Source organism: Pseudopipra pipra, chromosome 27 (genome assembly GCF_036250125.1).
Source record: "Pseudopipra pipra isolate bDixPip1 chromosome 27, bDixPip1.hap1, whole genome shotgun sequence".
NCBI lineage: Eukaryota > Metazoa > Chordata > Aves > Passeriformes > Pipridae > Pseudopipra > Pseudopipra pipra.
This window is the reverse complement of record NC_087575.1, coordinates 5401318-5426382: the sequence shown is the minus strand read 5'-3', so window position 1 is coordinate 5426382 and position 25065 is coordinate 5401318. Positions and strand designations below refer to the sequence as shown.

At 68.4% G+C, this 25065-nt stretch overlaps 3 protein-coding genes across 5 annotated transcripts in view; 2 read left to right on the top strand and 1 right to left on the bottom strand.

The window, feature by feature from the left end:
- The window catches only part of STK11 (serine/threonine kinase 11), a 28299-nt gene extending 26627 nt beyond the window's left edge, over positions 1 to 1672 (top strand). For both annotated transcript variants that reach the window (XM_064637620.1, XM_064637619.1), the window contains one exon: positions 963 to 1672. The gene's annotated coding sequence lies outside the window, so the exon portion shown is untranslated. The remainder of the gene's footprint in view (positions 1 to 962) is intronic.
- A 253-nt stretch (positions 1673 to 1925) lies between these two features.
- On the bottom strand, positions 1926 to 9616 carry CBARP (CACN subunit beta associated regulatory protein). Of its 2 annotated transcripts, XM_064637615.1 has the most exons (10): positions 9484 to 9616; positions 7220 to 7291; positions 6487 to 6632; positions 6329 to 6390; positions 5939 to 6104; positions 5687 to 5861; positions 5331 to 5483; positions 4791 to 4998; positions 4495 to 4678; positions 1926 to 4231 (listed from the first exon to the last, which is right to left on the bottom strand). In XM_064637615.1, exons 2-10 carry the CDS (start codon positions 7265 to 7267, stop codon positions 3055 to 3057), a joined length of 2319 nt encoding a protein of 772 aa, XP_064493685.1. In that variant the 5' UTR covers positions 7268 to 7291; positions 9484 to 9616; the 3' UTR covers positions 1926 to 3054. The 2 variants fall into 2 exon arrangements, with proteins under 2 accessions (XP_064493685.1, XP_064493684.1); XM_064637614.1 differs by lacking the exon at positions 9484 to 9616 and having other exon boundaries at positions 7220 to 9439.
- Positions 9617 to 10246: 630 nt separating this feature from the next.
- ATP5F1D (ATP synthase F1 subunit delta) lies at positions 10247 to 13154 on the top strand. Its single transcript, XM_064637625.1, has 5 exons — positions 10247 to 10405; positions 11114 to 11267; positions 11645 to 11733; positions 12160 to 12287; positions 13032 to 13154. The coding sequence occupies exons 1-4, from the start codon at positions 10271 to 10273 to the stop codon at positions 12280 to 12282; spliced, it is 501 nt and encodes a 166-aa protein (XP_064493695.1). The 5' UTR covers positions 10247 to 10270; the 3' UTR covers positions 12283 to 12287; positions 13032 to 13154.
- The last annotated feature ends 11911 nt before the right edge of the window (positions 13155 to 25065 follow it).

The following is a 25065-nucleotide window of genomic DNA, read 5'->3' as shown; positions in this document are numbered from 1 at the left end:
GGGTGTTGTGACCCCTCTGCCCTGCTGGGCTGCTGCTGGGCTGTGGTGACAGCCCTTTTCCTTGGCACTGGCACCCCCTGCTCCGCTCCTGGCCTCACCACCCTCCTGGATTTTGGGAACACAGAGGAGCTGGGCTGCAGTGGGATGCTGAGTACTGGGGTGTCCCCAGAGAGGCCCCCATGGGACCTGCCCCTGGCCCGGGAGGTGTCTGTGTCACCCATGGCCAGGCCACTGCTTGCCCAAGCCCCTTCCCCTCCCCTCCCTGCTTCCCCCCCTCCTTCCGGCTCCTTCTTCCCCGGCTCCAAGCCCTGTCCCCTCCTTCCCACCCCTCATTCATAACGGAGCCAGCAGTGACTCATGTTCAGCCTCATCCGCCCCCGGCCTCATGCTCGTCACGGCGCTGCTGGGGCTGAGCTCTGTTATCTCCTGGATCACGACCAGCTTTGTGGTGTGAAAAAAGCCCAAAATAAAAGCTGGATCCTCCCCCTGCAGCTGTCAGGGGCCGTGGCAGCTCCATCTTTAATTCATGGGGGCAGTGAGTCACCTGTGCAGGGAGTCGGTGCAGCCAGAGCCTGGGACGGGCTCCCTGGACCTGCTGCTCCTCCCGCCCCTCCCAGCCTGGGGGCTCCAGGATGCTGCTGGAAGGGGAGGGTCCATGGGAAGGAAGGGAATGCTCCTCTCCTTGGCGTAAAGGACATTCCTTGGTGTCATTTTCCCCTTGGGGTTTTTCTCCTCGGCTTCAGGGCGGGTCTGGGCTCACCTGGCTGAGGGACCAGATGTGTGTGAGCCCCCACCAACCCTCCAGGGACAGCACAGGGACCCCGGGCCCCTCTCCCCCCTCCCAGGGTGCTGGCAGGAGCCCTGGTGCAGGGTGTGACCTGCTGGCAGTCGGGAGCAGAGCCTGCACCCCAAACTGGGCCCCCCCTGCCCTCCCTCACCCCTCCTCTCTGTTCTCCCCACAGCACCCCCGGGCCCGGGCCTGCGCCCCCCCCTCCTCGCCCCAGCTCTGCCTCTCTCCTGGGACTGGACTGTGCTTGTGATCCAAAAAGAAACCAGAGGAAACCAACCAAGGCCCCCCTTCCCTCCCTGCGCCCCCGCTCCGGCAGCGCCAGCCCCGGGGCCGTGCCCGGACCCCCGGACACCTGGACGTTGAACTTTGTGGCTGCCAGGACGCTGCCCCCCAATCACTCTTTGCCAATCAAGACACTGATTCTGTTTTTAATTTTGCGATGGGAAGGTGGGATGGGGGGCCCGGGGGGTGGGACCCCCCCTGCCGGGCCCCCCCGGCCGTGTAGAGTCGTGCAAAGCCATTGCCGTGCACTTTATGTTTTAGACTACTGTTATATATTATATATTTTCCTCTTTTTTTTTTTTTGTTTTGTTTATATTTGCGGTATATTTAGAGATTCCTACACATCGTGATGTGTTAAAATAAACCAGATGAGGAAAAAACCCAGGTATTAAGACAAAGCAGAACTCTGTTACACCTGCATGCTGCACGGGGGCTTGGAAGGGAGCAGGGCCTGGGAAGGGCTCAGGGCTTGGAAGGGATCAAGGTCTGGGAAGGGCTCAGGGCTTGGAAGGGCTCAGGGCTCAGAAGGGATCGGGGCACTGGCAGCCACTTGGCTCCTTTTTTTTCTCTCTCTCTTTTTTTTTTCTTTTTTTTTTTTTTTTTTTTTTAAAGAAAAATAAAGTGAAAACAGCAGGTGGGTTTCATGTCCTTCCTCCTGCAGCAGGCGGGGTGGGGGCCACAACCAGCCCCTCTGCTTCCTTTTCGTTTTGGGAGGGCACAGCCCCCCCAGGCAGACTCTGCTCTCGTGGGGTGATGCCAGGCCTGGAGCCCCCCTGCCCCGACTCCCCCCACCCTGCGGGCACCATCCCGGGAAGCAGAAGGTAAGAAACAAGCTCAGAGATGTCACAGTCGGTTGGTTTTGTTTTTTCTCCTTTGTTTATAGACTTAAAAACGCGGGGTTGATGGAGGGAGGGCTTTGGGCAGAGCCTGCGCAGAGGGAAGGGGGGACCCGGCCTCTACTCACATGCAATGGGGTCTGGGGGCCCCTGCCTGTCCCCTCCCCTGCTGCCGAGTCCCAGGTGCCACAGCTGGGGCTGGGCTGGGCTGAGGATTTTTTCTCTTTTTTTTTCCCCCCATCCTTTGAAACACAAATAAAAACCCAGTAAAAGCAAACCCCACCCCGGAGCAGCAGCCACCTCTGTAAAAATCAATAAATATCCTCCGGGCACCTCGAGCCCCCGCTGAGCCCCCGGGGGGTGGGAGACACTGGGGGTCACCCACAGCGTGCACTGGGGACCCCATGCTCTGCTCTCACCCTGTACCCCCACCTGAGCAGCCCCCACCCCTCCAGGGGGCATTTATGGGGCCCCCAGGGCCGGTCCTGCCCAGCCCAGGTGCCACTGCAGGACCCCCGGCTCCCCCGTGGCCCCTCGAGCAGCCCCCTGCCCCAGACCCTCCGCTTCCAGTTTAGATCCCAGGCTCCCTGCAGAACTGGGGGGACTGTGGGATTGAGGAGGTGACTCCCCCCTCCCCAAACTACCCCCCTGCCAGGGTGGCACCGCAGCATCCCCCGGTGGGGAACACCCAGCTCCGGCCCCTTCCTGGCAGGACGTTCCCGGCTGGAGGAGAGGCTTATTGCTTGTAAAACCACGGAGAGAGGGGGGAGCGGAGCTGGCTCGGGGCTCTGCCGGGGGCTCAGTGGGGTGGGGGGTCAGCAAAGTCCCCCGGCACTGACCCCCGACCGACGCTCGGCTCCTTCTCTGCACCCCGACCCCCGGGGCACCCCCAGCCCGGGCCCTCTCCTGGCACCTCGCTCCCGGGAGCCAGAGGGCTCGGCCACCCCACGCTACCGGACCCCCGTGGTGGGGGGTACAGCCAGGGGACCCCACATGCCCTCCTGGCCTTCCCAGGCCGGGACACCCTTCCCACAGGGCTCCGGGCACCGGGCTGGTCCCCACGCCGGCAGCAGGAGGGGATGGAGCCCCGAACTCTAGTGGGGACCAAGTCCCCCCGTGCCAGGGTCTCTCCCCCTCGTGGTGGGCCTAGACCGGGCTGTGGTCGGGGGGGGCATCACTGGCCGCCACGGCCACCGCGGGCTCGGGGGTCTCTCCCGCTCTCCTCAGGTGCCCATAGAGCCGCTCCTCCAGGCCACCCGTGATCTTGTCCATCAGCTCCGAGCCAGAGCCAAGCCCCAGGCACCTCCCGGGCCCGGGGCAGTCGTCGTCCTCAGGGGGCTCGGAGCCAGCCTTGGGCTCGGGGGCCGCCTCGCCGGGCTCCTCCACAATCACCTGGATCTCCGGGTCGGGCAGTGCCGGGGCAGGAGGGACCCCATCGGCCGCCTCGGCCGCCTCCTCGTCGCCGGCGCTGACAATGCGGGGCAGGGGGCTGTGGAACCGGGCGTCCAGGGGGTAGTTGGCGCTGTCGCCGCGGCGCAGGGGCGTCCGGTGCCGCTCCAGCGCCGGGTACCGCACGCCGGGGTCGCTGAACTGCTTCGCGTGCTGCCACTGCTTGCGCAGGTGGGTGCGGGAGCGGTGCTTCCCCCGCAGCGGCGACTCGTCAAACTGGGGGTCGTGGCGCACGAAGGCGTTGAACAGCGCGTCCGTCTTCTCGTCGATGCTGTAATCCCGCCGGGGCAGCGCCTCCCGCCCCGGGAACATCTGCCCGTACGGCGACCAGGCCAGGGGGCTGTGGGGACGGAGGTGTCCCCCACCCGCTGCGCCCAGGGCCGCGCTCCCCCCCTCTTCCTCCTCCTCTTCTTCCTCCTCCTCCTCCTCCGGCTCCCGGCCCTCGAAGCTCTCGAAGATGGTTCCTTTCCGCCCGGCGCTGGTGAAGCAAATGCGCTTCTCGGAGGCCGTCTGGTCCTTGGGGGGCCCCTCCTCGCCCCCCCGGCTCGGCGCCTCGATGGAGGCGTAGCCGCTGTCCATCTGCAGCAGCTTGCGGGTGCCGGGCTCCGACTCCTCCGTCTTGGACCGACCCCAGAACTTCTCCTCGGGCCCTTCGGCCTCGTCCAGGGAGGAGGAGGGGCAGGGGGCCACGCCGCCGGCAGAGGAGACGCTGTCCCCGCCGTCGCTGCGCACGGAGTCCTGGTCGTTGCTGCGCTCGGAGGCCGCGTACAGCTCCAGCGAGGCGCGCAGGCTCCAGATGTCGTGGTAGGCGCTGGGCTGCTCGGGGCCGCCGGCCTCGCCGGGGCTGCCCGTGCCCCCCTCACCCGGCTCTAGCCTGTGGGCACCACCCCCGTGTCACGGCAGGGACGGGACGGTCCCAGCCGGCAGCGATGCCGTGGTGCCACCCCATGCTGTCCCCACCACCCTGCCCGTGCCCCACCCCATCCTCCCCATCACCAGCTCCCCCTAGACCCGGTTGCCCCATCAAAGCCTCACAAAGGTGGGAGCCCCCCACGCCCAGGGCAGCACGGGGTCCCACGATGCCTTCCCGGTGCCCGGCTCACCCGTCCCCATCCCCTCTTATCTACTGAAAAATACCTGCCGAGAGAGGGTGGGGGGCTGGCGGGGGAGGGCAGGAAGGGGCCCCCCGCGGGGTGGAAGGCCACGTCGTCGGTGTGGGCGATGTACTGGATGATGTCGGTCTGGTGGGGGTCCCGGTCCTCCTGGTCCATGCTCTCGCTGGCCGCCCGCTGCCGCTGGAACTGCCGGCGCTTGGGGGACCCTGGGGGACACAGGGCAGGGCTGGGGGGACAGCCCTGTCTGGCACCACGAGCCCCCTGCCCACATGTGCCCACCCACCCCACACGGCCCTGCAGGGCCCCCCTTGCCCCCACCTCTGGTGTCCAGGCTGGATGCCCGCTGGGTGCTCTCCAGCTTCCACTTCTTGATCCTGAAGTAGGGGCTGGCCCCGTCCAGGCTGGCGTGGCGGCGCAGGCGGGTGAAGAACTGCAGGACGGGGCCCTGGGGGGGGGTCGGAGGGGGCTCCCCGGGGCTGGCACTGCCCACCCCAGCTGCCTTCCCGCTCCTGGGGGCTGCTGCAAACTGGGGGGGGTGGAGGGGCCGTGAGTGCCCGCTCAGCCCCACTCACGGCCCCCCCGACCCCCCCGTATCCCGCTCAGCTCCTTTGTCCGCTCTGCTGAGTTGGGCTGCAGCAGATGCACAAACGTCCCCCGGGGCAGGGATGGGGGGGGCAGAGCCTGTTTCTAGTTGGATGCCCACATCTCTCCCCAGAGCCCTGGCACAGAGTGGGGGGGCAGGGCCGGGATCTGGGGGAGCAGGGAGGGAGCAGGAAAGAACCATTGGGGCTGCACAGGCTGCCAAGGCTGGGGAGCCCCTTCCCCTGCCCGGTCCCAGCCCCCCACCCCAGCACTCACCGAGGGGCCCTCCCCGGAGTCGGAGGAGGCAGCCGGGCTGGCCTCGGTGAAGCTGGTGTCCACGGTGGAGTTGTAGGTGTCCCCGGGCAGGGCAGAGCTGGGGCCCACGGCATGGCTGGGGAGCACCGGCTGGGGCAGGGCCCCTGCGGGGCGCTGCAAGGCAGAGCCTGCTCAGGGGGTCTGCACGATGGTGGGGACCAGGAGGAGCCCCTGCATCCCAGGACCCCCCGTCTCCACTTCCAGCAATGCCCCGAGACTCCCACCCCGAGTCCAGTGGTGCCTCCCTGGTGTGCTGCAGGATGCCCAGACCCCTGGCCCCCCGTGTCCCAGCAGTGCCCAGGGCACCGGGGGCTCACCTGGAAGATGGCAAGGCCGGGCTTGGGCGGGGGCAGGCGGGGGGTCATGGCCAGGCTGTTCTCGCTGGACTCGCACTCGTGGATGGTGACAATCTTGAGGGCGGGTGGCGGGAGGTGCAGGTGGGTCAGGCGGGCGTTCTTCAGGTGGTGGAAGTCCCCCTCCGTCAGCGTGTACCTGCGGGGCAGCCGGGTCAGGAGGGGCAGTCCTGGCCAGCCCAGGGTCCCCCAGGGCCCCCCAGTCCTGAGCTTCACCTCCTCCCCTTCTCCTGGGTCTTCTTGCTCTGGTCAAAGAGCGCGGCCTCGTTGAAGGAGACGCGGCGGGCGGTGGAGGAGCTGGAGGACAGGAACCGCTCGCTCTCCGCATCCCGGTAGCTGGAGGACGACAGGCACTCGGGGTCCTCCACTTTGACAGTGATATCTGTGGGGAAGGGGGTCAGCCACCAGCTCCCCCCACTGTGGGGCAGCCCAGCTTCCCCAGCTGGGGCGTGACAAACTTGCTGCACTCGTGGCCTCGATGCCAGCCCAGAATTCCCTGCTCCCGGCTGCCAGTCCCACTCCACAGCAAGGAATGGACGATGGAGGGCCCACTCCCGGAGCTGGAGGTGCTGCTGGGGGGGCTGGCAGGTCACCGTGGGCACTCACCCTGCGCTGGCTGCGAGTCATCCAGGTAAGTGGTGTTGGTTTTCTCAGGGTCATCGCTGGCTCTGCGGAGGGAGGAGGGTCAGCGGTGCCCGTGCCAGCCCTCCTGCCCCTCTCGCAGTGCCACAGCCCTTGGGGACAGCGGCGTCCCCCGTGCCCACCTGGAGTGCCGGCGGTCAGCCTCGCAGCAGCGCCGGCAGATGATCAGGATGCCCGAGAGCAGGACCAGGGTGCCCCCGATGAAGATGGAGAGCAGGGCGAGGAGCAGCACGTACCCATCCTGGGGGGACACCTCGCCGGGCACCGCCTGCCCGGGGCCGAGGGGCTGAGCTGGGGGACCCCTGCCCAGCCCAAACCTGCCCCCGGCCCAGCCCAAACCTGCCCCCACCGCGCTGACGCCAGCGCCGCTCCCCAGAGCCGCTGAGCCCCCCCCGCGCCGCCCCCGGGCCCTGCCTGCACCAAGGCAACGGCAGCCGGGGGGGGCTGAGCCGCCCGCGGCCCCCGCGCCGAGCGGGAGTGGGGACGGGGACAGGGACTGGGATGGGGATGGGGACGGGACCCCCAGTCCTGCCCCACCACCAGCGCTCAGGGCTCCCAGCCCTCAGCCGGGGGAAAGGCGCTGATCCGGCAGCAGCCCCCAGACCCCCCAGCACCCAGAGCATCCCGGGGGTGGGCAGGGCACAGAGAGGTGTCACCCACCCCCAGGACTGGCAGAGCAGGGGTGACAGTGGGGCTGCTGCCGTCCCCACCCGGACACAGACCCCAGCCCCATGGCAGACACGAGAACCCCACAGCTCCCAACGCGCATCCCCCCTCCCGCGGGACCCCGAGGCCGGCGGCGTGGGCAGGGGCAGGCAGGGGCTGCAAGGGCAGGCAGGGACAGGCAGGACTCACCGTGGCGCTCTCGGTCGCGTTGTCCCAGGGTGTTGGGTCATCGCTCATGGTCCGTCCCGGCCTGAGCGTGTCCTGGTGCGGGGGGAGAGAGAGGGAGGCACCGGCCGGGGTGGCGGGGCCGGGCCGGGGGCGGCGGCGGCGGCTCCTGCCCCGGCCCCTGCCCGGCACCGCGGTGCGGAGCTGCCGGGAGGGACCGGGAGGGAGGGACCGGGATGGAGAGATGGAGGGAGGGATGGAGGGAGGGACCGCGATGAAGGGATGAAGGGAGGGTGTGCTCAGGGGGAGGATGAAGAAGGGATGGAGGGTGTGGTCAGGAGAGAAGCAGGGATGGAGGGATGAGGAGGAGGGGACAGGACCGCTGCCCTTCCCCGGGGAGCCCCTCGCCCCCGCAGGCCACAGCTACCCCGCGCCCACCCCCGGACTCGCGTGGGCACGGCCCCCGGAGAGCGGCCGCGGTCCCCACGCCCGGCTGGGGCCGGAGCCTCCAAACGGTGGCTGGTGCCGGTGGCCGGAGCCGGCCCGGGGGGGCTGTCCCTGCCCCGGTTCCGGGGTGACACCGCACCGACGTCCCCGGGGAGCCGAGGGGCCAAAGGCGGCCCCGGCCCCGCTGCCGGAGGGGTCGGCGCTGCCGGGAGACCCCCGCCCGCGGGAGCCCGGAGCGAGCCGCGCTGGGGGCAGCGGCAGGGACGGGGGGCAGGTGGCCGCCCCACAGCTCGTGGCGTGGGTGTCGCCGGAGAGCGACGGGTGACGTTCGTGAGTCATCCCGAGAGCGGCTCCGTCACCGGGCGGTCCGCGCGGGGGGGACACCGAGGGGCCGGGGGGGACGGGCCGAGCTCCCGAGCAGCGAGAGCCACCGGGGCAGGGGTCCCACACCCCTCCGCGGCATCGGCCCCGCGGCCTTTGGGCACCCTGCGGGGACCTCGTCACCCTCCCCCGTGTTCGGGGGGGCCCTTCCCGGGGGCTGCCGAGCTCCAGCTCCTGCTGCGGGTCCTGTGTCCCCTCCGTGCGTCCCCTCCGTGCATCCCCGGGCTGCTGGAGGGGCTGAGACTGAGCTGGGGGGGCGATGCTGCTGTCGGGGACCCCCAGAATGGGCAGGGGTGGGTAATGCCGGTGTTGGGGACCCCCGGAGCAGGCAGAGGTGGGCGCTTGGAAACCGCTCAGAATTAGGTCAGTGAAAAATGTGAATGGAGCCCGTGAAGGGGTGGGGACTGTCACTCGTGGGGACAGCACAGCGGTGGCCGTGTCGCAGCTGGCAGCGAGGGATGGTGATGGCTGGGGCCAGCCCTGGCACAGGACATCGGGGGCTTAGCGGGATATCTCCCGGGGCACAGAGCCCCCCGCCCACACCGGCTCTCGGTGCATCTCAGGCATCCCCGAGCCGGTGTGATGCAGCAGGGGGTGAGGGGACCCACCCCGTGGCGCCCCGGACACGATAAGGCGGGGGTCCCTCCACCGACCCCAGTATGCCGAGGGTGTGGGGGGACCCCGGGCCTGGCGGGGGGGACCCCGGGCGAGAGGCTGCGGCTCCACGCGGGATGGGGGCCCGGCGGGAGGGATCCCTGCCGGGCACCCTCAGGCCCGAGGCGGGGGGCGCGGGGGGCCGGGGGGAGCTGGAAGAATGTCCCTCCTGTTCCCCATCATGGAGGAATCCCGTCTCCATGGCGACCCGGCAGGAACAGGACGGCCATTGTCTGGAGGAGGGGGCCGGTCCCGGGGCTGTCCCCCCGCGGGGGGACACGGGGCGGGACCCGGGGCCGCCAGTGGTGCCCAGGGCGGGGGCTCGGGGCCGGGGGACCCCGGTGCTGCCGCGCCCACGCACGTGGGAGGGGGTGCGGGGGGCGTGTCGGGGCTGTGCCCCACGCGTGTGTGAGACCCACGGGGCCCGGTTGGGCCGGGGCTGGGCTGCGGGCGGGGGGGACCCGCTCTGTCCCCCCTGGGTGCATCCCCCCGCCCCAGCCCGGTGACGGGGATGCAGGCAGGGATGCGGGATGCAAATAGGGATGCGGAATGGGATGCAGGCAGGGATGCAGGCAGGGATGTGGAGCAGGGACGGAGGCAGGGATGCGGGATGCAGGCAGGGATGTGGGGCAGGGATGCGGGATGGAGACAGGGATGCAGGCAGGGCTGGTGACAGGGCTGGTGACAGCGAGGCGGGAGCGCCGGGGACCTCCAGGCGCGGTGGGGCGTGACAGTCTCCCCTCGGCCAGGCTGGCTCCTCGTGTCGCGATAGGGGCTGTCGCGAGGCGGCGGAGCCAGACACTCACCTACAACCGAGATCGGGGCTCCATCGCCGCCGCTGCGCTCGGTGCGGCGGGGCGGCCCCGGGATTTATGAATGAACCGGAGCCGCCCCCGCGCGGCGCGGGCGTCACGTGGGGACAGGGGCTGCCCCAGCCCTGCCTGTACCCCTGCCTGTACCCCTGCCTGTACCCCTGCCTGCCCCACAGCCCTGCCTGCACCCCTGCCTCCACCTGTCCCGCCTGTACCCCTGCCTGCCTGTACTCCTGCCTGCCCTATAGCCCTGTCCATACCCCTGCCTGTACCACCTCTGCCTGTACTCCTACCTACATCAGCCCTGCCTGTACCAGCCCAGCCTGCACCCCTGCGTGACCCCCTGCCGGTCCCAGCCCTGCCCGCACTCCTGCCTGTACGCCTGTCTGCACCTCAGCCTGCACCCCTGCCTGTACCACCCCGCCTGTACCCCTGCCTGTACCCTGCCTGTACCAGCGCTGCCTGCCCCCCTGCCTGCCCAAGACCTGCCTGTACCTCTACCTGTCCCACGTCCCTGCCTGCATCCCTCTCCCACCTCCCTGTCTCCATCCCCGCCCCAGAGCCCTCGCGGCCGGGCCGGGCCCGGGGGTGCGGCGGCCCCTCGGTGCGGGGGCGGAGCGGGGCCGGACCCCCGGCACCGCGACACCCGGCGGGGCTGGGACTACAACTCCCATGAGGCCCTGCGGTGCCGGGTGACGCCTTCTGCGGCGCGCGGGACACGCCGGGAGCTGTGGTCCGGCGCCGTCCCGGCCTGCCCCGCGCCGCCGCCGCCGCCGCCGCCATGGCCGCGATGTTCCGCGCCCGCCGCCTGCTCCGCCTCGCCCGCCCCGCGCTGCTGCCGCCGCCCGCCCGCGGCTACGCCGAGCCCGCCGCGGGCCCCGCCGCCATGGCCTTCACCTTCGCCTCGCCCACGCAGGTACGGCCGGCCCGGCCCCCGTGCCCCCGCCGCCGCCCCGCCCGGTGCCCGCGGCGGGCTCGGGGCGGGCGGGACGCGGCCGGTGCCGCCGCCCCCGTGGGGCTGTCGGTGCCCGGGACCGGGGCGAGAGCGGGGCCTGGGGCGCTGCGGCCCCCGCGGCCCGGCCGGGCTGTCCCCGGGCTGACCTTGGCCCTGACCTCGGGCCGTCCCCGCCGCGGCGCTCCCGGGGCCCGCCCGGGGCCGCTCCTGCTCCTGCTCCTCCCGGAGCGGGACGCGGCCGGGCCGCCCCCGCCGTGTCCCCGGGGCAGGGCGTGGGCACAGGGACAGGGACAGCCGGGCCGCGTGGGCCGCAGCGGGGACACCGGCTCAGGGCTCCCCACGCGCTTCCCAGGCTGCTCCCGGCTGTGCCGGCGCCTCTCGCCCACTCCCGACTCCGTGTCTGCGTGTGCCCCGGGAGCTGGGAACGCATCCCCGCTCCCCGTGCAACCCCTCCTCTGGAACCCGGCCCTGCTCCCTGCTGTGCAGGTGTAGCCTGTCCTGGGCACACCTGGGCGTGCTGAACCTGTCAGGAGCCGGGCTGTTCCCTTGGGATGGAGCTGGGATGCTCCCTCTGGATGGAGCCAGCTGCCCACTGCATCCCTGGGCTCTCCCTGCCACTCTTCATCCCCCCATTCCTGATGACTGTTTTCCTGTGTCCTCCCCGTCCAGGTGTTCTACAACGGCGCCAACGTGAAGCAGGTGGACGTGCCCACGCTGACTGGCTCCTTTGGCATCCTGGCATCCCACGTCCCCACGCTGCAGGTGCTCCGGCCAGGCGTGGTCACGGTCTACGCCGAGGACGGGACGGCCACCAAGTACTTTGGTGAGCGAGGCAGGAGGAGCTGGGGAGGAAAGGTGTGTGTGGGGATGGTGTTCTCAGTGCTTTCACAAGGGAGGCTCTGCCCAGCCACGTGTGCCCTGCTGCACTTCCAGGGATTTCTGCTTTCCCAGCCCTGCCAGGGGCTGCTGGAAGCTGCCCTGGGAGCTGGAGCTCTGCGGGCTGGGGTTGGGTCTTGGTTCTGCTCAGGCTCTCTGGGAACATGCCTTGCTCCGGCTTCCCTTGGGGTGGGAACTGAGGCCCTGAATGTTGGGATTGTGACAGGAGGGTGCCAAGGATTTGTTTTGGGGAAGGGATGGTGGAGGTGCCAGGGGTGAGCCCCCCTGGCAGCCCTGGCTGACCCTCCCCTCTGTGCCTCGCAGTGAGCAGCGGCTCCGTCACCGTCAACGCCGACTCCACGGTGCAGGTGCTGGCAGAGGAGGCAGTGACCATGGACATGCTGGACCTGGCCGTGAGTACCCTGAGCCCGGGGGGGCTCCCCGGGGGGCTTTGCCCCCTGCTTCTCTACTCTGGTTGGCTCAGGAGCTTCCCCTGCCCAGACCAGGAGCTGTGCCTGCACCCCCATCACCTGGATCAAAGCCTCAGGGCTCCAGGGAGTGGGAACTGTGCAGTCATCCACCTTCCCCAGGCTATTCTCGCCCGTCAGACAGACACTGACCTTGTCCCCATCCCCTCTTGGGCTCCAGAAAGAGCCTTTCCCTGCTGATAAGGTGTCTGGGGCCAGCACAGCTGTGTTGGCTGCTCCACAGGGCCCCAGGTCAGCGTCTGTGGGGTCAACAACTGCAGTGGGAGGGAGGGGGTGACTCTGGGACTGTAGAATTGTCCCCTCTCCTGTGGTGGTCTCCCAGTGACACATTCCTTGTGCCCCTCTGTTCAGACTGCGAAATCCAACCTGGAGAAGGCCGTGTCAGAAGTGGCTGCAGCGTCCGACGAAGCTGCTAAAGCAGAAGCTCAGATTAAGGTAGAAGCCAACGAAGCCCTGGTGAAGGCTCTGGAGTGATTCAGGTGAGGGTCACCTGGGGCCTGGCTGAGTGTCCAGACCTGCTCCTGGGGACAAGTCCTGTGGGGCTGCTGGGGTGGGCGAGGGGTGGTGCCCTGGCTTCTGGGGAGCAGTGACTCTGCAGCTGTCCCTTGTTGGGGTCAGGCCTCAGCTCTGGGAGGGCCTATGGGGGTCCTCAGCCCAGAGCTGAGGCAGGGCCACCAGATGGCAACAGGGCCCAGGGCCAGGGCTGTGCCCGGTTCAGCCCTAATGCCAGGACAGGCTGGGAGCTGCTGTCACTGCCAGGGCTTCACTGGTGCCCCAGGTCCCCCAGGACTGGCAGTGCTCACAGGCAGCTCGGGGGCAGGCAGGGGGTGCCTGGGCAGTGGCCTCTGCCCTGCGTGGCCTCTGTCACGGACACTCCCACTAAGACAAACAGCTTCAGTCTCGGGGGAGGTGAAGCCAAGCTCTTACCTCATGGCCCCTTTTCCCTCTGCCCTGCTCAGACTGTGCCTCATCCCCCCCATTCCCACGTGCTGGCAGTTGGGGACTGTGGCAGTGTGTGCTGTGCTGGGGGTGAGTCACTGAGAGCCTCCGTGAGCCCTGAGCACAGCAGGGCACCGGCTCCCACTATCTCCTCATCTCTGCTCTTTGGTCCATGTTTACTCTCAGCAGTTGAGCAGCTGGAGCAGGGCCAAGCCCTGGGGTCAGGATCCACGGCCCAGCCAAGCCCCCCCCTCAGTAACCCAACCCTGCTTTGTGCATTGCAGGAATCCCACCGTGGGTGCAGAACTCCCAGCCTGTCCCTGTCCTGCTCCCCAGCTGCACAGATGGAGTGGGGCGAATGGAGGTGGAGAAACCGTTCTCATCAATTAAAAGGAAATGCAACCCCCTCTCGTGGCACGTCACCTTCTTCCCGCAGAGATTGCAGTGGAGCTGGGATCAGCTCCCGGCTCCTGCCCCGGGCTGGGGGCTGGGGGGCAGATGCACCCAGGGAAGGTGTCGCTGGCGCTGCCCTGGGGATCAGCCGGGCATTCCCGGGGCAGATCTTCCTGCATGAGACTCATCGGGCAGGTTTGTAACTCCCTCCTGGTGCTCCAGCCACCTCCACCTCCAGTAATCACCTGGACAGCAGGATTAAGGCAGCACAGGAGTACAGGTCTGTTCCAGAGCTGTCCTGTCCTGGTTCCCTGCCCCGCCACTGGCTCTGCCTTGGCCTCCCGGCTCCAGTGCCGCAGGAATGCCCGTTGGCCGGACTGTTCCAGCACGGTGCTGCTCACAGCTGGGCAGCAGCTGCCAGGCTCTGCCCCATCCCCTGCTGCTGCTGGCACACGGAGCAGGGAGAGCTCCCCCTGCCCCCAGAGACTCGGTGCAGAGGGAAGCAGATGCTGTGCGTGGTGGGAATCTTTCCTGCTGGGGGCGGCTGTGACTCTGCTGCTGTGACTCTGCTGCAGTCGTGGCTCACCCGGGGCTTGCTGGACACAGCCCTGTCTGAGGAGGCTGCTCAGGACTCACCACAGCCCAGGGAAGGCAGGAGGGGCTCCAGGGAAGCAGGAGTGGCTCTTCCCAGCCCCAGAGCTGCTGGGAAGGGGCGTGTTTGAGTGAGGGGATGGCTCTGCCTGTGCCAGGCACCGGGGATGCATGTCCTGCCCACGGCACCAGATGCTGCCAGGCCCCTCGCTGGGTGCCTCCCTCCCCACGCCCTCCCAGAGGGATTTCGGGTTCCCTCTGCTGTGCAGAGCTGCCACGCTCTAATCCCCTTTTCCCTGCCGTGTTCCAGCCCGGGAAGGTGCGTTGGCTGCCTGTGTGGGCAGCAGCTCTGGGGAGGTCACTGCTCCAGGGAGGTCACTGCTCCAGCCTCCCGCGGGCCCCACGCGGCTCCCGCCACTCCGTCCCGGAGTGGGGCACGGCTATTTTCGGTGCTGCCACCCAGGATGTAATCTTGGCTGCCTCCTCTTCTCACCGCCACCTCCTCCCCCTCCTCTTGCTCGCTCTGTCTTTCTCTCCCCCCCTTCACAAGTGATCAAAAATAGAGCCCATGGTGTTAAATTTCTCACTCCGTGGCTTATTAAAAGCCTCCGAGTGCCTGACGCGGAGCCTATTTGAAGCTCAGCCGACTTCCAGCTCCTGAGCTGCTCCAGTGCCTTTTCCCCTTCCCCTCTCATTCCCTTTCTTCTTTTTCTTCAAAGGTCAGACGTTGTACCGAGCATGAGCAAATCCTCCGAGTCGGGGCTGTGCTAATTAAAACATCTCAGGAATAACGGGGGCCGGCCCCTCTCCCGCTGCCCCTCTCTGTCCCCGGCTGCTATTTCGGCTGCGTGAGCCTCCCCCGGCACACGCAGCCGTGCTGACGGAAGGTGGCTGCCTCGGGTTTTTCATCTAATAGAAGAGCGTTGGCGAGGCCGGGAAGCTGGGGAAACGGCCAGCTGCTATTTTTAGGATGGGAAAAAAGTGTCTCCGTCAGCGTCCTCTCACCAGCTCTTCCCACTGCCTTCCGCCAGCGCCGGGGGGGGGCCGGGGGGGCCGAGGAATCCGGCCCTGCCCCTCACAGGGTGCCCTTGGCTGGGAGCTCCACGGCCTGACGGCTGCTGGGACTTGTAGGCTGTGTCTGGGGGGAGCAGTGAGGGCACCTCCAGTTCTTCCATGTCCAGAGACCCTGAGACAGTGCCCCCACTGTGTCCTGGGATGGGGCCTCTCCTGCCCTCGTGGGTGCAGGGAAAGGGCTTTGTCCTGAGCCAGGACTGGCGATGTCACAGCCCTGCTCGCCGTGAGCTGCACTTTGGGGGTGCAGGGCCACGTGTGGGTGATTCGCTGAGCTCCTCTGCACTCCCAGCCCAGCCCACTCCCCGCAGGGACCTCCTGCTGCAGCCTCGGCTCCGAGCCCCTCACCTCTGCCTCTGGCCCTTCCCCTCCGGCTCTGCAGAGCCACGTTCTCCTCCCCCAGCTCCTGCTGCCCACGCCGGAGCCGCCATCGGTTGCGTCCCACTGGATGCCATGAAAATGGGCTGATGGGGGCAGGAGACGTGCAGCTGTGGCTGCACCGGAGGCAAAGCCCTTCCCTGCTCCTGGCTCGCTGTGCTGGCACTGCAGGGATGAACCCTGCCAGGGGGCAGGGAAGGGGGAGGCAGCTCCACGGTGTGGACCATGCTGTGATTCGGTGGGTGGATCTCCCTCCTCTCTCCCGGAAACCAGCCTGGATTGGGGAGATGGTGGCACTGGCCTGGCACTTGGCAGTCCCTGGAGTGCTGGCACCTGCCCTTGGGCACCACAGCCTCTGTTCACAGCTGGGCAAAAGGCCTTTCTCCACCTCCTTTTGGGGTGATGGGTGCTGGGGTAACTCTGCCTTTGGGTCTCTGTCTCTGCTGGGGGCACGCAGGGCTGGGAGCATCTGCACAGTGCAGTGGAATTGTTCCCAGGAGCCTGGGGTCTGTCTGGCTCCGGCTCTGGGCTGGGCCGTGGGTGTGAGAGGGAAGAGCTCCCCTGGCCGTGGTGGGAGCGGGCAGGGGGCCGGCATTGCCCCCCTCCTCCTCCCCTTCCACCCAGGGCTCTTGCCCGTGACTCGCATGCTCTGCTGCCAGATGGAGGGTGGGGAGCGGGGCCGGGAGCGCTCGGAAAGTGAAGCATCACGGATTCTGCCGGCGGCGTCGCTTCTCCGGGGGATGATTTCCGAGACGGGCCGGGCTCTGCCGGGCCAAATCTCCCGGTGCTGAGGGCCCTCCCTGCGCTCGGCCGCGTGGCATTTCCCCGTCCCACCCAGTCCCGAATGCAGGCGAAAGGTTCCAGCTCTCCTCTCTCTGCAGGAAAAACAACCCCAAACCCCACCGCAGCCCCAGGACGCCCCGCTCCCGCCGGGCTGACTCATCCCGCAGAGCCGCCCCTTCCCTGCCCAAACCTCGCACTTGGGATCCTGCCTGGCCCCACTTGGGATCCTGCCTGACCCTGCTGCTGCCTCGTGCCCTCAGCGCCCAGTCTGCAACATCAGGGTGGGGGCACAGGGGCTACCCCCACCCCTCACATTGCCAGGGGGCTGCGGGAAGTGGCAGCAGCCCCCACACAGCCCTCCAGCAGTGTGGGGACCCCCAGGGCAGCTCCTTGCCTGTCCCTGCCGAGGCCGTGCAGTGCCCAGGTGCGGATCCGGCCCCCTCCCTCCCCCGTGCCTGTGGGTGCTGCCCATGGCCCCGGCATGGGAAGGTCAGTGGAGGCTCCACACGCTGCCAGCACAGCCCGGCGTGTCCTTGGGCCACGCTGCCCTTGGGCGGCTCGAAGGCCGAATCCTCGCAGCTTCCTTCGGGTGTGGGGGGGTTGCTGTAATGATTAACCCACCCATGTTAATCGTTCCGGCCGGCAGCCTTTTTCCTCTGGGTTTCCAGCTCTGGAAAATGCTCTTTTTCCGCCACCCTCCCACGCACGTGGCCCCGTGGAGGGAGCATGGCACAGCTCAGGGAAAATCCCCGCGGGCAGGAGCGGGACCCGGCTCGGGGCCCAGCACCGGGATCTGTCCCAGTGGGGCCCCTCAGCCCCGGTCCCAGGGGTGCTTTGCTTTGTTTCCAGGTGGTGGAGCCACGGGGAGCATCGCCCCACCGGCCTCACCCCCGAAATGCAGGCGCAGGAGCGGGCGCCGCGGGCGCTGAGCAGGGCGGGTGTTGCAGCCAGCACGACGGAGCTTGTCACGCTGCTCCCGGGCCAGCAGCCTCGCGGCGCTGCCGGCCACGCGGCAAACCCTGGCCCAGGGCAGCTTCTCCTGCCAAACTGAGGCACGGGTGGGGAAAGCCACTTGCAGGCTGGGGAGAGCAGGGACGGGGCATGGGAATCCCAGACCCTGCTGCTTTGTTTGGGGATGGGGGAGCCCCCTGGGAAGCCCCCCAGGAGCTGCTGGGGTCAGGTGAGGGGCGGTGGGGGTGGCACGTTGCCATCACTGGGGTCCCAGGTGCCTTGGCAGGGGCTCGGTGGCCCCGGGGGCCACAGGCACGGCCCTCGCTCGGGGCAGCCTTGGCGGCTGCTGACTCTGGGCTCCACTGGAGCCAGCCCAAAGCCGTGGGGGCCGGAGGGGTGCCCGGCCCCATGCTGGGGGTTCCAGCAAAGCCCCCTCCTGCTGCCCCCTGGCCGGGGCCACCACCAGTGCGGGGCAGGGGGAGGCTGGGGAGGAAGCGGCTGCCAGCTGGGCTCGACGCCGGCTACAAAGGCGGCCCAGAGAGCCCAGTGGAATGAGGTGGCACCCGTCCAGGTTCCCACGGCGGCCCTGGTGCAGAAAATACACCCGGAGCTGGTGGCGGTTGCCACAGCAATGGGCTGGGTGCCACGCCGCGGGGGGCACGACCCCGGACCCAGGTGTGCCGGCACGGGACCCCAGCTCAGGGCGGTGGGAGCAACGTGGGGCGGCAGAGCCGGGCGCTGGCAGGGACCAAAGGCTCCTGCCCTGGCTCCCGCTGCCCCCGCCCGCCTTTGATGTGCCGGGACTTCGCCCTTGGTAAAGCTGGGAGGTTCCCAAGGAGTTCCCAGCTGGATCCTGGCATCCAGCACCCAGACACCCAGCGCGAGCCCCCGTGGGCCCTGGGGCTCCATCCACTGCTTGGTTCCCTTTGCCTCCACCACAGCCAGGGGCTCAGAGCCCCCTCGGGCTTCCCGGTTCCTGGCGGGGCTGGGCCGGGAGGAAGCGGCTGCAGCTGGTCCCGGCGCTGGGGCTCTTCCTGGCGGGGCTGGCGCCGGGCTGGGGCGCAGGGTGGGGAGGGGAAGCTGGGGGGGCCGGGGCCACTGCCCTTTGGGATGCCCCAGCATGCGGTGGGGAGGAGGAGGCGGCAGCGCTTCCATGCCCGCTCCCTCAAAGGCTGCCCCTCCACGGGTATAAATAGCAGGATTGAGGCCTGGCGTGACATTGGAGTCACTTCTGCCACCGCCACCTTGGGTGTCCCCCCCCCGCCGCGCGGGACCTCAATGGGTTCATTGTGCACTGTGGCCCTGCAGGGCACGTCCTGAGCAGCTGCTGGGCCTGACCCCGGCTGCCTCCCCCACGTGTCGGGGGCACCGGTGGGGCCCGAGTGCCTCCGTGGGGTCCCACGCAGAGAGGGGGCACACGCCCCCCACCTGCCCTCCCCGCAGCAGGCGAGGGCTGCACACGGGTGGGCGATGGCTCCCTGCCGTCCCCGTCCCCACCTGGCCGTGCCGTCCGGCCGCGTCCCGGCCCTGCCGTCCCCTCCCTGCCCGGGTAGCGCCGGCAGCTGCCGTGGGGTAATGACGGGGTGTGCCCGCGCGCCCCGGGGTGCGAGCGGCGCGGGAGGCTCCTGCCACCCAGCAGGACGGGGCCAGCCGGGCGCGGAGCTTCGCTGCCGCAGCCACACCTGTGTGGGCTGAGCAGACCCCGCTCCCACCCGACACCCGCCCAGCCCAACCAGCTCCTTCCCGTCCCGGCCGCCCGCGGACAGGCCGCTGCAGGCAGGGCCCCCCGGGCCAGGCAGGTGCAGGAGGGGGAGCACCCGGAGTGCCGGGGGCACGTGGGGGGCCAGGAGGAGCTGGAGCTCTGGGTGCCCTGGAGCACTGGGGACTAGAGGGCTGTGACCCCACTTGTGTCCGTGAGATGTCCCTGTCCCTGCTGTCCCCTCCTCACTTCCCCACATTGTGTCCCCCATCCGGCCCCACATCCTGTCTTGGCAGATGGGCTGCGGCCCCGACCCCACCGACTGCGGCCCCTGTGCCTCATGTCCCAGCCAGGGCACCCCAAAGCTGCAGAGTCCTGGCTGAGGGGCTGTGAAACAACCCGTGGGCAGCGACCCTCCAGTGGGGATGGGTGTGAGGTGCTCTGGCCCTGTATGGATGTGAGTGGGTGGGTTCAGGGCAGGGCTGTGTCCCGTGGGCCAGCACCGGCCCAGGTGGCCACAGGCTCCGATGGAGCTGAAGGTTCCTTGGGGAGACCAAGGTTTAATGAGGGGCTGTCGGGCTCCCTCTGATCCTTCCGCTCATTATCTAATCGGAGCAGCACATTTAAAGGCCACAGTGCAGGTGAGTCACTTCCCCAGCCGGTGCCTCAGTTTCCCCACAGGTCGGGCGCCGGGATGAGCTGAGCCCGGCTCCCCGCAGCGTGGCTCGGCCCTGGGGAATGCGGCACAGTGAGTCCGGCCCAGGGCTGGATTCCTCCCTCGGCTCCTCCTGACTCGCCCGGACCCTGGGCACGGCACCTCCCTTGAGCCCCTGACCTGGGCACGGGGCCACGCCCCAGCCAGATGGTCCAGGTGTGCTCGGCAGCGCAGGGGGCGGGAAGGGGCACCCACACCACCACACGCAGCAGCTCTGCCTCGCCTGGCCTGTGCCATGTGGGGTCCAGCTCTCCTCCCGTCAGGATTTCCTGCTGCTGTTCCCAGAATGGGCTGTGGCCCCGTGTCCGTGGGGAGCGGGCGATCCCGCGCAGCCGGGAACCGGCACCGGGGTCAGGCCCGGGTGAGGAGGCTGCACCGGGGCCGTGTGGGGGGACCCACGGCGATGCCCCTGCCCTGGCAGCCGCCCCCGTGCCGGGAGGGCCGGGCAGGGGCTCCGTCACCGTAAACAGGAACCGCGGCCGCGGGGAGCGCGGGGGGCCGGGAAGGGAGGGGGTGCCTGGGCCTGGCGGGGGGGGTGGGAACGGCGTGAGGAGGCGGCGGAGGGAGCGTGGGTGGGGATGCAGCACCCACCAGAGCGAGTGTGTGCACACGTGTGTGGGAGGCGTGGGCTGTCTGTGTGCGGGGGGAGCACGTGTGGTCGTGCACACGCGTGTGCCCGTTCAGGGCGGGGGATTGCACACGAATGTGCAGGGACAAGGCCGGGAGGAAGTGCCTCCTTCCGTCCCCATCCCGCCCAGCTCGGGATTTCCTGGGGCACATCCTGCCCGCACGGGTCCTGTTCCTTCTCCCTGGCTTTGGGAGCTCGGGGTACCAGCCTGGCAGAGGGCCAGGGACAGCACTGGGCCCAAGGACTGCTGGCCCCCCCCAGCCCCCGGCCCCCCAGGCTGATGGAGGGTGGAGGGGTGCCCGTGGCCCTGGGTTTGCACTGCACTCCCCACCCGGCTGAGGTTCCCACATTCCTGAGGCAGCTCCAAGGGGAGCCAGGGCAGGTGTGGGGCGGGAATGCCGCCGCCCTGAGTGTGCACCCATGTGTCAGTGCTTGGGGCAGCCTGGCAGGACTCGCGCTCCACACCCCCCTGCTCCCTTGCTGGACACCAGGATCCCCCACTGGCATCACCCCAGCCCTGGGCACGGGCTTGAGATCCACGGAATCCATCCCACATGGCACTGCCAGCCTGTGTGCAGGCAGGACTGGGACGATGCCCTACAGGGTGAACCCACAGCCCGATCAGAGGGCTGGAGTGGGATGGGATGGGATGATGGGATAGGGTGGGGTGGGGTGTGGTGTGATGGGATAGGGTGGGGTAGGTTGGAGTGGGATGGGACATGGTAGGATAGGGGGTTGCTTTCCCATGGATTTACAAGCCTGGGTCACCCCAGGATCAAGGTTCAGTGTGTATTCAAGGAGGCTCCCAAAATCCTGAGTCCTTCCCCTCCCCAAGGCTGGCAACTTGCTCAAGCATTTATAATAATAATGATAATAACAATAATAATAACAACAACACCAACAACAGCTGAGCTGTCGGCTGACTCCTGGAGCCGGGATTTAAAGCAAAGCAAGAAATGTGGCAGCGTCTGGGAAACAGCCAGTGACGCTGAGGGAGGAGGTGGGGGGGGTCAGGGGGTGCAGGGGGTTTTGGGGATCAGGGCTCTGGTGTCTCTTGGCTGTAGTGGCTGGGTCTGTGCCCTGGGTGCCCCTTCCTACCCTGGCAGTTTCCCACCTGTGTTTCCAGGGCTCCCCAGGTACAGAAGGTGAGTCTTTCCCCACTGGGGGGGGGTCTCAGCCCCTGGCCCTTGCCCAGGGGAGTGTCCTGTTGGTGGGCACGAGCTGGCAGCATTGGCCCAGGCTGCTGATGTAACTGCCAGGACCTCTCCTGACCCGGGATTGCTGTGATTGCCAATTGCCACACCAGCACTGGCACATGGCACAGGCTGGGGCACAGGACAGGGCCTGGGGGGCACTGGGGCAGTGGGGCAGCGGCAGAGCTGGGGCATGGGGCAGGACAGGAGGTGGCCAGGGATGGGGGAGCGGTTCCCCTGCCCCTCCCAGCAGGAATCCCGGCTGAAGCAGGGCTGGGGCTCAAACCTCTGCTCCCCCCTGGCTGGGGGAGGGCCATGGGGGCCGGGAGCCACTGCCTGGTGTCAGCAGGGACGGGAGCTCAGCGTCCTGAAGGGGCCCGTGAGCTCAGGGAGCTCAGAATAGCCTTGGCCTCGCCGTGGCAGCAGGGCCACGGCCCAGCACAGCCAAGTATGGCCCCACACCTGGGCACTGCTAAATCCAGAGGGATTTGCCATCCTTCCCAGGGCCAGGGCCAGGCGGGTGGGAGCCTCTGCGGTGACTCCACCATCCCCATCCCCGTGCAGGAGCTGACTCACCCCGGGGTCCGACCAGAGCCATCCAGCTCTGTGCTGGGGTCCCCCTGCCCACTGTGTGCCCAGTCCCCCTCAAGCCCAGAGGGGCTGCCTGAGTCACTCCAGGGGTGACTTCATCTCTGGGGGTCGCCAGGCCCAAGGCTGGGTGATGGGCAGAGCCCCCAGGAATGTGGGGTGCCCCAGAGCCAGGGCACGGCAGGAGAGGCCAGGCCGGGCCACTGGCTCCGGCTGCATGGGGCTGGCAGCTGGAGTGTCCCCAGGCTGTGACGCCTGGACACGCTGCCAAAGGCCACCAGGACACGTCCCCGAGAGCTGGGAACACACGGAGCCGGTTGTGTGTTTCTAAGGACACGCCTGGGTGTTTACAGCCCCGCCAGCGTCACGGGCACAGGCGCTGCCGTCCTGCCCAAGGACACCCGCGCCCGCAACGAGGCCACCCCGGGCCTGGCGAGGTGGGGGGCTCCGATGGGGGCTCCAGGGGGCCCGTGCCCGGCGCAGTGCCAGGAGGGTGGGATCAGCAGCTCCTTACTCACGGCAGCAGCGATGGCTCACCTGAGCGCGCCGGGCGACTGAGTCACCGCTCGCCGCCGTGACTAAGGCTGAGCCGCTCGGCCCCGCGGGGCCTGGGGGGACGGGGAGGGGGCACCGAGACCCCCAGCCCTGCACCACTCCCACCGCGGCGGTGCCGGCGGTGCCTGGTGGGCCGGGCCGGGCGGGTGGAGGTGCAGCGGTTCGGCTGCGCCCTCCTGCCGGGGTGTGCCCCGCATGATCCCGGCCGCTGGCCCCGTGCCCGTGGGAACGCTCCCACTCACTGCGGCAGCTCCACATGAGGCCCCAGCCGGGCACTGCACGGCCCGGGAGCCCTTTTGCAGCCATAGGATCACTCCCCTTCACAGACTGGGGGCTGAGGGAAGAAAAGGGTCCCTGTCCCCCCTGGGTCCCCCCAGGCTGCAGCCCGGCATCTTCTGCAGCCACAGGAGGCAGAAACACCCCCTCTTCCCTCCTCTCCCCTCCTCTCCCTGCTCCGGAGCCAGCGTCAGCTCTGCCCTAATCCCATGACCCCACGCCTGCGAGGGGAATGCAGAGACTTGCGATAAAATCCCCGTTTGCCAAAGCTGTGGAATCAGCCAGGAATTCAGTCCAAAAGGAAAAAAAAAAAACACAAAAAACAAACAAAAACCAAAAAACCGAGAGAAAAGAAAAAAGCTGCTGCCCGGGGCTTGTGGGGGATTTCCCCAAAGGAGGGCTGGGAATTCCCTTCCTTCGAGGCAGAGGACTTCCAAGAACTGGCCCCCAAAAGATTTGGGGCTCCCAGCTGGAGTTGGGGCCTGAGGGATGGGGCAGCACCGTGGGACACAGAGGAGCTGCCACCGTGGAGCTGTCCCGGCTCTGCCCTGGCACCGGGACGTGCCCGGCGGCCAGGCCCCGTGGGAAGTGTCCCGGTGGGACCCGGGTAAGCCCCTGTCCTCCGGCCCAGCCCGCGCCGCCGGCCGGGTGCGTGAGCCGCCGCGGGGGCTAATCCCGGGGCCCAGGTTAGCTAAGAGGATTGCGGGAGCTGCGTGTGGCCTGCAGCGGGATTTGTGTAGGTATTTGCTCTCGGATCGTCTCTCCCGGAGCTGCTCAGCCGTGCGGGGTTTGGAGAACGCTCCCTCTGGAGACGCAGGAGCCTCGGATGCCGTGTAGCAATTATGCCCAAGTCTGCCTGTAATCTTTAACGATTTATTCCCAGGGCAACACAATAAACTAAACACACAAAATCTGGGCTGCTGGGAATCCTGGGATCTCCCAGCTTGCGTCTCTAGAGGCTCCGGATACCTTCAGCCACCCTGAAATCTGCACACGCTTCCTAAAGCACCATCTCCTGGAGTCGTGGGATTGCCAGAGGAGATGAGCTTCCTCCCAGGAAGGAGATGGAGCCATGTGAGGAGGGTGGCAACTGGGAACGGGGCTCCTCAGAGCTGCCAGGACACGGGGAGATGCCCTGCCCCTGGGGCATGGCTGCTCTGCCAACGGACCCGAGCAGGCCACGCTCACAGCCATGGCTGTGATGTCTCCTTGTCCCTCCCCACAGAACCGGGCTGGGAGCCAGGAGCTGGCGGCCGGACCCTGCTCCCAGCAGGGGTGGCTCTGGATTGACACCTTGTCCCCTCCGTGGCCCCCCTCCTGGTGCACAAGCCCAAACTGTGGCAGGGCCAAACCTGTGGCCCCGGCTGCCCCCTCTCCTTGCTGGGGGGCCAGCTGGGGATGTGGCCCCTTGAGGGGTGGCTTTGCAGGCCCGGAGCTCCACAGCTCCCGGGGAGAACAATGGCGCATCCCTGCCCCGGCCCCTCTCCCAGGGACAACAATGGCAGGAGCCGGAGCTGGAGCCGCCTGAGCTCATCTCCCCCCTGAGAGCCCGGAGGGGGCCGGGGTGGGCGGGGGGCTGCAGGCTGAGCCACAAAGGGTCCCTCCCAGCCCAGCCCTGCGCCTTGCACATGAGGGGCCTCAATCCCACCCAGCCATCTGCACCCAGCCCAGGGGAGGCTGTGCGGGAGGGGCGCAGCGGCAGCATTTTGGGGCTGCATTGAGCCCCCCCTCGGCTCCCACCGGGCCCCTGCACCGCTGCCTCGTGGGTCAGGGTGTGCGGCCCCCTCCCCGCTGTAGACTGGCCGCCAGATCCCCCGTCCAGCTGCTTTGTGTCTCGGTGTGCCAGGGCATTGTCTGCGAGAGAGAGACCCGGCGAGGCAGCCCGAGGTCACGAGCACCTCCCTGTGCAGGCGGGGCGGCCACTGGCCCCGCACACCGCGGCCTGGGGGGAACGGGGTTCCGCCCCCTGCCCCCGGGGCATTGCCCCCCAGCACTGGTGCCCACCAGCCCACTTCTCCTCTGCTTCAAAAACCCTGTGGGGCTGAATCTGTGTCCTGGCTGGGCAGTGGGTGGTTGGGCAGAGGGAATCCCTGGGGGAGGGAGGGCCGGCCCAACCTTGTTATTAGATATCAGAGAGTCTCGATATTAGACATCGAGTCTCCACGAGCAGCAGCTTTGACATTCAGCTCCCAAGGAGAGCTCAGCCCATCCATTCCCTGCCCGCGGACTGCCTTTGACCCTAACGAGGGGGCACCCGGACCGGGAGAGGTGTCTGGTCTGTCCCCGCCCCACGGCCCACGGGGGGCCGGTCCCCCCTGCCCTGCCTGCAGCGGCCCCGCGAGGAGCTGGGGCAGCGCCAGGACCGGGAGCCCCGGTGGGGCAGAGCCGAGACCCCAGGAGGGGCCAAGACGACCCCGGGAGCGGCCAAGACGTCCCCAGTGGGCTGAGACCGAGATCGGGGAGACGACGAGCCGGCATATCAGAAGCAGGATCAGAA